This window comes from Xenopus laevis, chromosome 1L, assembly GCF_017654675.1.
Source record: "Xenopus laevis strain J_2021 chromosome 1L, Xenopus_laevis_v10.1, whole genome shotgun sequence".
Classification (NCBI taxonomy): domain Eukaryota; kingdom Metazoa; phylum Chordata; class Amphibia; order Anura; family Pipidae; genus Xenopus; species Xenopus laevis.
Window position 1 is genome coordinate 179,186,161 of NC_054371.1, and position 12,133 is coordinate 179,198,293.

Sequence of the window (12,133 nt, forward strand, 5' to 3'; positions counted from 1 at the left end):
GTTTGTTGTGGGTTATTAAACTTGGAGCATATGTTACTTCTGCTGTTGCCATATGTTACATCTAGTTTTCCTTCCAAAACATGGCATGGGTGGCAGTTTCAAAAACTATATATAAAGAGGACAGAGAACTACTTTTCCAAATTTCACACCTTTTGCTGTGCTATCCAGGGAACGTCACATTCAGTTTACCATATACTGCCATGGTGACACTTGCAGAGGCTTTGTGACCCATTGGCTCATCCAATCCAGGCTCAAGCCTCCCTTTTAGCTTCAGAGCATGTTAAGATGGGGTATATCTTCTCTATACTGGCAGGTGACTCATCGGCTTGGGTGTCACCACTTTGGAAGAATGACAGTCCAATCCTGTATAATGCTGTTGCTTTCCTAGAAAATTTCAGAAGATTCTTTGATATCTCTAGTCATGTGGCTACAGCTTTATCTTGCACCAAGCAAATCCAGCAGGGCCATTGCTACAATAGCCAGTATACCATAGAATTCAGAACTCTTGCTTTACTGGCTTTAACCAAAACACCATTTGTAGCAGCCTTCTGCCAAGGACTTTTTGAAAAGCTCAGAGATGACCTATAATTCAAAGGCCTTCCTGTCCCCCAAAAGACGTAACTGCACTCTGCACTCAAATAGACACCCATCTGCATGAATGTCATGTGGAGTCTGAGTAATCTGACCCTCATTCCTCACCTCCAAGAACCAGTTGTTACTCCTTCTGCTCCAGACCCTGCTTCTCTGGCAAAGGCCATGCAGATTGGGAATATGTACCTGAGTGGTCAATAAGAGCTCCACGGATTTATGTCTATAATGCAGATTTATGCCTATAATGTGGCAGTAAAAGGATATTTTGTCTCAAACTTCCTGCTAAAGCCAGGTAAACCACAACGTCTAGTCACTAATAACTGGGTGGAGTAGAAGCCCCTTCCCAAAAATCCACACATCACTTGCAACTACCAGCCTAAATTGACTGCAACTCCAAAGTGACCCAAGTATCTCCTTTTTTCAGGAGGCACAACTTTATGGACTTTGCCAAGTCACACGATAGCCATCTCCAGGCACTGTCTACACCTATATGTGTTCTGTCCATATTTGAAAGAAACGAGAGACCACTGGTGAGTTACATTTGTTGGTGGAGAATTCTCATTCCTATTCAATTGCAGTCCTTCTGCTCCCATAATACAGGGACTGCCCTGGCTATGCCTCTGCAATACCACCATAGACTGATCTCTTGGTCAATACTCCCCCTTGCCTGGGGATATATTGCCTGTCTGACTGAGGCCCATACAGATCTGTCTACAGAGTCCTGTCTAATTTTCATGACCAGTTTCTGAACGGGCTACCCTCCAGCTACCAGTTCCAATTCATCCCCAAGATTGACTGTTTTTGGGTCAGTGACTAATTGTAATGCTTTATTTGTTGCTTTGTGTACTACAATATTTGCTTTTCAGCTTGTCCCGGGTGTCTCTCCCTTTCCAGCCTTTGGAGTCTAGCCTGGGGAGAGGGGTACTGTCACTGTTGTGCTGGTCTGGCATTTTGTGATGATGTCACTGAATAGTTTCTGCTTTGACCCTGTCTGTCTGTCCTTGTTTGAACTTTCTCTATAGTTGTTCCATGTATTTTATGCACATTAAGCCTTACAGCGCTGTGCTTTGGATATTCTCCCTGCCTTTCCTTGATGTGCCAGTGTCTACTTTCGGTGAACCCTTTTTGTGCCTGTTCCTGCCTTTTACAGTATGTTTGTTCTGCCGAATAAGTGCTACTTTAGTTTTTAAATACTTTAAAAACTTTTAACCACTTCACTTGTATCCACGATTCATCCTATCTTGCTGCCTCTACACCCACTTACACTACCTCAAACTCCCACACACTTTCTTACCATACATACACACACTAACATTTTCATCCTCATTAAATTAATTTAAAGAAACTGCATGAAAAGTCCCAAACTGTTGTTCAATAATAATAACTCACAGAGCAGCAAATATTATAGGTATGGCATTTATCTGTACAGACAGGTTATTATTTTTATATAAACTTTTGTACAGCTGAGTGCCATTATATTTTTGTATTTGATAAGACTGGGTATTTCAAGTAATATCTGAGCAGTGAGAACTGCACTTGGAGTTTTCATAGCTGTGCTAATCTTCTTTGGATATAACCCCAATAACACATGCAGGGCCTAAAGCTGGATATTCCTGTTAATGAATGGTATTGCACTTATCAGAGAGCAAACGGTCTAATGGCAGGGAACCAAAATTGTGTTTATAGCTTTTTATTCCTTTTTGATGCTTCCTTCTATTAATCTCTCCATTAAATCAGAGCACAGACTGCCTTTCATTACCTCCATTACTTCTTTGCGGATGTTGACAATCCTGAACCAGTGCATGAGCTGCGGGAACCCTTCAAGCTCTGCATTTCGCTCCTGTAGTGCTACCTTCCTTTTGCAGGACAGCTGTCGGCTGAAGTACTTCACCAGTTTGCTCTGAAATTGAAAAATAGAAGGATGCACTATATATCAAATGCTCCATATTCCAAATGCAAAGATCAATATCAGTATATGTCTACCCTTATGTCTACCCTTATGTAAGACACCTCTAGAATGAGTAGCCATACATATTCCAGTCATATCTATGGCAGAAAATAAGACAGTATGATCAGTTGATCCCGGCTAAGCTGCATGAATCCATACTGGTGGCAAAACAATCATTTTGGGTTTATTTAATGTTAAAATTATTTAAGACTTAAGGTATGGTGATCCAAATTATGGAAAGATCCCTTATCTGGAAAATCCTAGGTCCCACACATTCTGGATAACATGTCCCTTACCTGTATATTATGGTGAAAGTATAGGCTAAAAAATATACATTTGTATGAAACTAAACTAGTTCAGAGGAAATCAAACTATTACTACACAGTAGTTAATGAATGACAACTCCCGTCAGTGTACAACATGCCCTAAGCTGAATTTTATTAAATATCTACTGCAGGAAATGGCACACAATTCTAATGCCTATAATATTAAATTTACTAACTTTGCCACAAGGTGGGGCTGTGGTACTTGGTAGGCTCTGAAAACAACTTTTGCCACAGAATATCTAACACATATTTCAATGTTAAAGCATGGGAGTGTAAAATATTATGTGGGGGTCTGAGCTGATGTATTTTTTGCACCATTTTCTAGCACCTATAAACCCTGTTCATGTTATTTATATTATCCCAGAGCAAATTAGATGTATTTATTGGTCTCACAGATCCTGGTCTAAAAAGCATAAAGGAAGGGAGAAAGTTATTACAGATTAAAGTGGGAAGAAGTGAATAGAGGCAAATAGAGTGATTTGTAAGGTCTCAGATAACAGCAAAAACAAAACATACACAAATATATGTAAACCTGAATGTCAACATCTTGCTAAATGATATACCCTTGTGAACTACCATAGCTCTAAATCCCCCTAAGAGACACTGATCAAACAATGTATGCATTAAATGTACGTCACTCACTCATCCCCTGGGAGCTGCGTCTGTGTATAAGGATCCCAGTTGCACTTTGCAATGTTTTTCCACTTATTTCTCTAGTGCAACTCCTTTGCTGCTTAATTCTTTGATTATGGGTCTGTTTTGTTCTGTTCACTCAGTCAAATGGGCTTATTTGGTCAGAAACCTTTATTTTAACTCATGCTGCTTAAATAGCTTTTGGATTACAGTTTGTACACTGGCCATAATCCATTCTAGAGCATTCTAGGGCAGGACAAGTACAGGTATTGGACCTGTTATCCAGAATGCTTGGGACCTGGGGTTTTCCAGATAATGGATCTTCATACCTTAAGTCTACTAGAAAACAATTTAAACATTAAATAAACCCAATAGGCTGGTTCTGCTTCCAATAAGGATTAATTATATCTTAGTTTGGGTCAAGTACAAGCTACTGTTTTATTATTACAGAGAAATAAAGGAAATTGTTTTTAAAACTTTGGAATGGAATCTATGGGAGATGGCCTTTCCTTAATTCTGAGCTTTCTGGATAATGGATTTCCAGATAACAGATCCCATATCTGTATCTAGACTGGAACAGACATACTAAAGTATAGAATAGGCATAGCATGGAGAAAATAATTCAGGGTGAAATAAGAAATACAGTGCCTGAGAGAATACAGAGCAGACTAGTTAGATTGGGGCAAGGCAGAACCCAGGACAGAAAGGGCACATCAGAAAAGGGCAATTCCAAAATGACTAGTTTGGTACAGGAGCCACACAAGCAAACAAGGTCGGGACAAGATTAAAGCAAATAAACCAAGCCTGAATATAAAGAAACATTTCTATGGAAAAATGGCAAGACAAATAAACAGGCAAAGAATCATCCGTAACCAATAAAAACAAATATATTTACTTACAGACTATTGGCTATGCATTCAACATTCACTGAGCGATGTTATTTTCTGTCATTGTATTATTTACTTATTTTATCTCTGTTGTATCCTTGTAATGCTATTCGTGATTTGAATAGAACACAAAATTGTTCCGCTTTAAGCTTTTTTTTGGTTTATCAATCTGTTTAAAGATATCTTTTAAAATGTGTGCATGTTTTATTGAAAAAAAAACTCAATAAAAAACTGTAAAACGAATAAACTATATGGAAGAGATGAATCTATTGTATGGATCAGCTACTGCTTAATGCCCTGAAAATATTCAGTGCCCAAGGGAAGAACTTAGGGACCACGGAGCAAAGACACCTCTGTTGGTTGATATGATGTACAGTTTTATTTTAAACCTAATATATTTTTTTTTTAAAAAATTGGCAAAAGCCAAGATGCTCTTTACCCCCTGATGTAAATCCCCAAGTGACCTGCTCTTCACTAAAACAAACAACCCGTCCATTTAGACACCAGCAAACATCAGCGACAACAACTTGTTACATACAAGAGACTATACCTAAACCAGCGCCAATCTACACCATTGTCAACTCTCTTTAGTTTTGTGCTTGTTAAAACCGTAAAACTTGCCTTTAAAAAGAAATAAATATTTGTTGGGAATTTGCCAATTTTTGTGTTACCTTTTTAGTAAAGCAAAACAAATTCTTTCTAACAAGATATGGCTTTATTACAAGATTGTTTCCTCACAATTCAGATTTACAGATAATTTTTTCTGAACTGTTTCACTTACTAACCATAACATGGGGGCATTCCTGTCTGAATCTCTAGTGTCAACTGACCACAGTTTCCTGAGTTAAATCATCAGTGACATCTAAAATGCCTCGCTTTTACCCGTAACATGCACGAATCACATTATGTTCCATTTGTAACATGATATGTACAATAACTTCAATAATAGGGGAAGATTTACCAGAGAATTCCCCCTGATACTGATTCATTCCTTTTACTAGATTAGATTCTAGCCCCAATGGAAGAAATATTTAGGTTCTTCCCTTTGGGATGGATAAGTACAATATTTTTAGGTCAGGCGCTAAATAGGTCAGTTCTAACACTTTCTGCACGCTGCATCACTTAGGCAGATCAACAATGAGCAGAGCAGTGGCTCAAAATGTAGATGATGCAATTCTAATGCAGATATCATAAGCCAATTAAGTAACTTATTCTATAGAATAGGGTTGCCACTAGTGATGAGCAATTTTTTTTTTGGGTGAAAAATGACATAGACTCCAATAGGTGAAAAAATTGTTGTACATCAAAAAAAATTGTTGCAAATTTTCGACGATGCGAAATGGGTGCCAGTCACCCAGACAGCCCAGTTTTCGGAAGGGCTGTCAGAGTGAAAATTGCCTGTCCGGCATTCCAAATTAGGACTTTTAAATGAATCATGAGGCGATCAGCCAGTCAGTGATTGCCATATCATAACCCGACCCCTGATATCACAGGCACACCCCCAGATTGTCAACCAACCAGCCCCCTAATGTCATCTGCCCACCCCCAATGTCATAAGGTCTGCCCCCTGATGTTCCTGGGCCCACCCCCCGCCCGGTCTCGCTGACGCCAAAAGGTAGAACTGTACTATAGAATGTTTAAAAGCAAGCATTGTACATACCTTACCTATGAACCGGACTGGAATTAGGGGTAGGCAACAAAAGCATCTGTTTAGGGTGCAGGGTTGCAGTTCAAGAAAGCAAGGTTCCACCAAATACATTCACAGTACTTTTCTGATGTAAATGTTACTGTGACATCACTATTATAACAAAAATACAATATGTAATATTGTTGGACAGAATAATCTACACCCAAAGAAGTCACGGAGTGGGTTGGTTATGACAATAAGCGAGCAGAACTTTGCTCTTTGTCCTGCTGCCTAAAAATTGGTTAAACGTTTCTATGCTTCTCTCGCTATGCTCCCACTGCACATTACACAGACACAGTCCCCTAGGACCATATTACGTGCCTACTCCAGGTGATTAGGGTACTATATAGTTTCACAAGCTGCACACGAGAGAGACACCGATAATACATTGCACTATTAATAAATTACTTAAGTTATTTGCAAAGTTATCGAATGTATATCCTATGTGATACAGCCGCAGAAATAAATGACACATGAAAGCAGTGCATCTGATTATCAGTAGTATAAGTATCAGTATAGTAAAGGCTTACAGTACCTGTGAAAATTAATTTGATGCAAAATTTATGCAGAACTGCAAGGCCAGACAGTAATTCTTTAGCTAAATGAGGTGGTTATAATTGTCATACTTTTGCAGCTAGGGTGACAACTTCAACAAGGGTTTTACGGGCCATGAAGGGACAAAAGTGAACAGGGTATTGACACAATGGTGGTAAGGATTTGGCGATTTGGGGATGGGGATTGCAAAGATCAAATGTAAGATGGCTCTTGATGTGATGGGATCTTGCATTTGGGCAGACTAAGGGCAGAACTTGGTGTGCCAGGGGTGGAAAGGTGGGAGATACATTGCCAATAATGGAAGGCCAGTGAATTATTTTAAACTAAATGCAGGTATGGGACCTGTTATCCAGAATGCTCAGGACCTGAGTTTTCTGGATAACAGATCTTTCTGTAATTTGGATTCTCCCACCTTAAGTCAACTAGAAAATCTTTTAAACATAAAATAAACCCAATAGGCTTCAATAAGGATTCATTATATCTTAGTTTGGATCAAGTACAAGGTACTGTTTTAATTATACAGAGAAAAAGCAAATCATCTTTAAAAACTTGGATTATTTAGATATACTGGAGTCTATGGGAGCATTTGTGTATTTGTTCATGCATTTAATTGAGATGTATGATATATGCAATGGCTGGCGACGCATGTGAGAAACAAATCTGATATGAGGGATGGCGCATGGAAGAGGTGTGACATAAGGGACTGTGATTTGGATGAGGATAAGGGTAAAAAGGATGTCTGACATACTTCTGAAGGCATAACACCATTAAGAAAATTGAAAATATTAATTCTTTAGGGGCACGAGGAGAGGGTCTAATACAAAGCATAGCGCAGAAAAGAGGTGTGACATGGGGACTGGGGATAGGGGTAAGAAGGATGAGGATAGGGGTAAGAAGGATGTTTGACATACTTTTGGAGTAACACCATAAAGAAAATGTTAAATATTCATTCTTTAGGGGCCTTAGATGACATTTAAATTGCAAACCAGAGACCCTTCTCCTTTCATATTCTTATGTATGATGTACAACTGTTGCTCAAGTTGCTGACAGGAAACCAAAAAAAAAACAAGCACTGTGAATTTCCTGGAAGCGATTACCATGCACTGAGGAATTCTATATGTCTTCATTGCACAGGCTGCACTTTATCAGCACTGCGGTCTACTGCACAAACTGCAGCTAAAGGAAATAAAATTCCACTGTACAAACAGAAAGGAAAATGAGAGACTCCTAGGGAAATGTACCTAAAACCCTATCATTTATTTGCCAGTAAATATAACTAGGTGCACAGGGGTTTTAAGTGCATTAAGCACAGTAAAAAAATTAAATGTGCTCCACAGTCAAGCAATCGAACTGTTCTGGATTTCAAAACTTTTTCCCATGCCCAGCTTATCAAAGTGTTCATTCAATGCACAGACATTTATGTCTCAGTTTACACATAAATAGACCTCTACTGCGGGCCTGAAGCTTGTGAGAAAGAACATCTAAGATCTGAGATTAGCAGAAGTGCAGAGGCAGAATGGCAGTGTGAGTCCAGTCTCCTATTGCTTAGCCTAAGATCCTACAAGGCAGATCAGTGATAGCTTATGTCAGGATGGAGAAACGCTTTACAGACTCTGGGAGTGAGATGTGTCGCTGCCAAAACCATTTGGAAATTTTGAAACAAGTTTTTTCAGCAAAATATACAGCCAGCATACATTTACATATTATTAAGGTTAAGGCATGCTGAGAGCTGTAGTCCAGCAACATCTGGGTTGTATTCTGCAATATTGCACAAAAAAACCTTTCCCCCAATTCTCCGGGGCCTTTGGCAGCATTAAAATGCAAAATAATCCTCCAATGAGAATCCCAGCGGATCTGTGTAAATTTGACTCCAGTGGCGGAACTACCAGGGGTGCAATGGGTGTGATTGCACCCAGGCCCACACCCCCTTGGTGTCCGTCAGAAGCTGGCATCGCCATAAATCTGGAGCAAGACCAGGGGATGAATGTTAGAGCTCATCATTTGATAAATACTCTTCCAAAAATACCAAAGGAATGCATAGAATGTGGATGAGTTTTTGTTTATTAAAATCAAAACCTATTAATGTCCTAGATGGTGGGCGGATAAACAAAGTAAAAAATAAATTACGCTCACACTCAGGACTGCATAAAACGATGCAGCATTATTTGTTAAGTAAGCATGGGTGTATTTGAATATGAACCAATTTACTAGCTGTAAAATAAAATGGGAAAATAGCTCAGCAAATGCCCTGCAACACTGGGGGTCCTTTTTTCAATTCTAATCACTGCAATATCCACAAGGGAGTTTTGGGACATACAGTATTTATTAAAGCAAAGATATGCCTAGCTCTTTATTCATTGCATGGGCTTTTTATGGGAATATACATCAAGGGTTTAAAAAGGCAAACTTATAAATATGCCGATACAAAAATCATATACAATTATAGAGAGGGCTAGGGAGTTCATCCTTGGTGTGTGGCTTTCCTCTCAGTATTTTTGTCCCCACAATGAGAAAACATAAAGGTCGATTGATATATTTGTCTTGTTTAAGGACCTTAGATTGTAAGCTTCACTGGGGAAGGTACTGATATGAATGATGAATAATCACTGTGCAAGCTCTAAAAGGCTGGCAAACTATAAATAAAGGGCATAAATACTAAGAGAATGCTTTCATACAATGTACCTTGTTGCAGTTTAATAAAACATACATTATAAATGATTTTGCTGGGCATTGAATGCATCCCTATAACTGTAGAATTAACAATTCCATTAGGCACATTGTACTGGTACTATGGAATAGTATTTCTAAACTAGTATTTATTAGTAACGTATTGTTTGTCAGTTAGAACTACATGCAGGTCTCATCCCACAGGCCGAATTGTAATGCAGACTTTTAGGTTTCGTTTCCTATGTGGTTTGCCTGCTACCTGCTCGGTACTCCCACTGCCTGATGCCTGCTACTGGAAGCCTGACAGGAATTTTCCAGAAGACCTTTTGAAATCTTCATAGTTTCTTGAAGCGAGGAGATGAAGCAAGCTGCAGTGGGGTTTTTTCTTGTACGATCAGCAAAAGTCCCAGAAATATCCCTGTTCTCTTCTGGGTGCCTTTAATGTAAGTGTAGGGTTCTCTGAAGGCAGAGAGGTAAGCGGACCCATTTTCGTTTCTAGATAAAGCATCAGCAAGTTGAAACTCTTTTTAAGAAAAATGCAAAATTTAGCAGAGGCAAGGATAGGCAAAAATATGCCCTAAAGGGGCAGATTTGTAAAAATTTGAGTTTATAGCTTAATAAATAAAAAGTCACCCACATTCTTTTAATTCATATGGGATTTTTTGAATTGTATTTATCAATGTGTGAAAGTTAGAACTCACCCTTTGATAAATACAGTTCTAAAAATCCCATAGGAATGAATAGAACGTGGATGAGTTTTTATTTAGTAAGCTCTAAAACTCACATTTTGGTACATCTGCCCCAAAATGTGGGAAAACAGAATCCTTACTCTGGCAAATGTTCCCCCCTGAATGAATAAGAACATGAAGGGATTCCTACAGGAATGTGTGGGGTAGGTGTTGACTATATATGTTAAAAATATTAAAACTTTCAGTAAGTTGTGTTTTAAGTCTATGGGCACAGGGCCGCCATCAGGGGGGGACAGGGGGGACAAGCGTACCGGGCCCGGGCATGAAGGGGGGCCCGGCAGCGCTGCATTTTTTTGAAGATCCGGGCCCCCCTTACGAGCGCCCGAGCCGTACGTCTTGCCTCTTCAGTGCCGAATGCGGAAGTGCCGAAAAGCCGAAGCCGATGCGACGAAAAGACCCGAAGTCACGGAAAAAGCCGAAGTCCCGAAGTCACGAAGAGCCGAAAAGACCCGAAGTCACGAAAACAGCCGAAGCCGAAGTCCTGAAGCAGCGCAAAGACCCGAAGTCACGAAAACAGCCGAAGCCGAAGTCCTGAAGCGGTGAAAAGACCCGAAGTCACGAAAGGAGGCGAAGTTGAAGTACTGAAGCCATGAGTTCAATTCTACTGAACACCAGTTTGTGTTTTTTTTTTTTTTTAATCCCCTGGCCACCAATGTATTATTTTAATATTCTATAGGCCCCTGCCACCAATCTTTTTTTTAAAACTTTTGTTTTTGGGGCCCCAATTTTTTTTTTAACTCGTAAGGGGCCCCTTGCCACCATTGTTTTTTTTTGGGGTTTTTTTTTTAAAAAAAAATAAATTTTCTTTTTGGTGGCCCCAAATTTTTTTAACTTGTAAGGGGGCCCCTGCCACCAGTTTTTTTTTTTTTCAAAAAAAAATTTTTTTTTTTTTAAATTTTTTTTGGGGCCCCAATTTGTTTTTAACTTGTAAGGGGGCCCCTGCCACCATTTTTTTTTTTTTCAAAAAAATTTTTTTTTCAAAAAAATTTTTTTTTCAAAAAAATTTTTTTTTTGGGGCCCCAATTTGTTTTTAACTTATAAGGGGGCCCCTGCCGCCAATGTTTTTTTTTTTTTTCAAAAAAAATTAATTTTTTTTCAAATTTTTTTTTGGGGCCCCAATTTGTTTTTAACTTATAAGGGGGCCCCTGCCGCCAATGTTTTTTTTTTTTTTCAAAAAAAAATTAATTTTTTTTCAAATTTTTTTTTGGGGCCCCAATTTGTTTTTAACTTAGAAGGGGGCCCCTGCCACCAATGTTTGTTTATTTTTTAGTTTTTTTTTACATTTTTTTTTGTTGGGGCCCCAAGTTTTTTTTAACAGGGGGCCCCTGCCACCAATGTTTTTAAAAAAAAAAAATTTAATTTTTTTTTTTTGGGGCCCCAATTTTTTTTATAAGGGGGCCCTGACCATCAATAGCTTTTTACAACTTGTGTGGGGGGGGGGTTACTTTTTTAGCGCTGATGTCTGTGTGGTCTTTTAACTGCGATGTGGGCGGGATATGGGGCGGAGCTTGGTCGTCAGTGTGGGCGGGGCCCAGGGGGCCCCAAAAATTTTGTTGTACGGGGCCCCGTGATTTCTAATGGCGGCCCTGTATGGGCATCATACTAGCAGTTCATTTAAAGGGGACCTGTCACCTAGTGTAACATCTTGCCTGGGTTTTCTGCTGTTTTCAATGCAGTCTACATTGCCTCTGCTCCATATGAGTACACAGCTAAGGGTCTTGTTCACTGCTTATGGTATCCCTGAATATGCAAGTAGACATGGCCTGTTTCACTTGTTGCTTTGCTCACAGGTGCTCAATATTAGCCATTAGTATGGCTATAAAACCCCCTGCTCTGCACTGACTCATTGCCTCTTATACTGTAGGTTAAGTGAGCTTGTTCCTAGGTGCTCTGTTTTCTGTGTTTGCTGTTCCTTTGCTACCTGCTCCTGTCCCCTGTGTGACTTCCTGGTTCTGACCCCGGCTTGTTCATGACCTTGAGTTTGCCTAACGATTCTGCTCCTGTTATCTGGTTCTGACTCAGCCTGTCTGACTACGTTCTGCTCCTTCCTTACCAACTCCTTCCCAGAGTATATATTTATTGCCCTTGCC

At 39.5% G+C, this 12,133-nt stretch overlaps 1 protein-coding gene across 1 annotated transcript in view; it reads right to left on the minus strand.

Moving 5' to 3' along the window:
- Positions 1-12,133, minus strand: part of ksr2.L (kinase suppressor of ras 2 L homeolog) — a 192,029-nt gene that overhangs the window by 150,697 nt on the left and 29,199 nt on the right. The window contains exon 2 of the mRNA XM_018263769.2: positions 2,351-2,491. Coding sequence (XP_018119258.1) covers positions 2,351-2,491 — 141 coding nt within the window. The remainder of the gene's footprint in view (positions 1-2,350; positions 2,492-12,133) is intronic.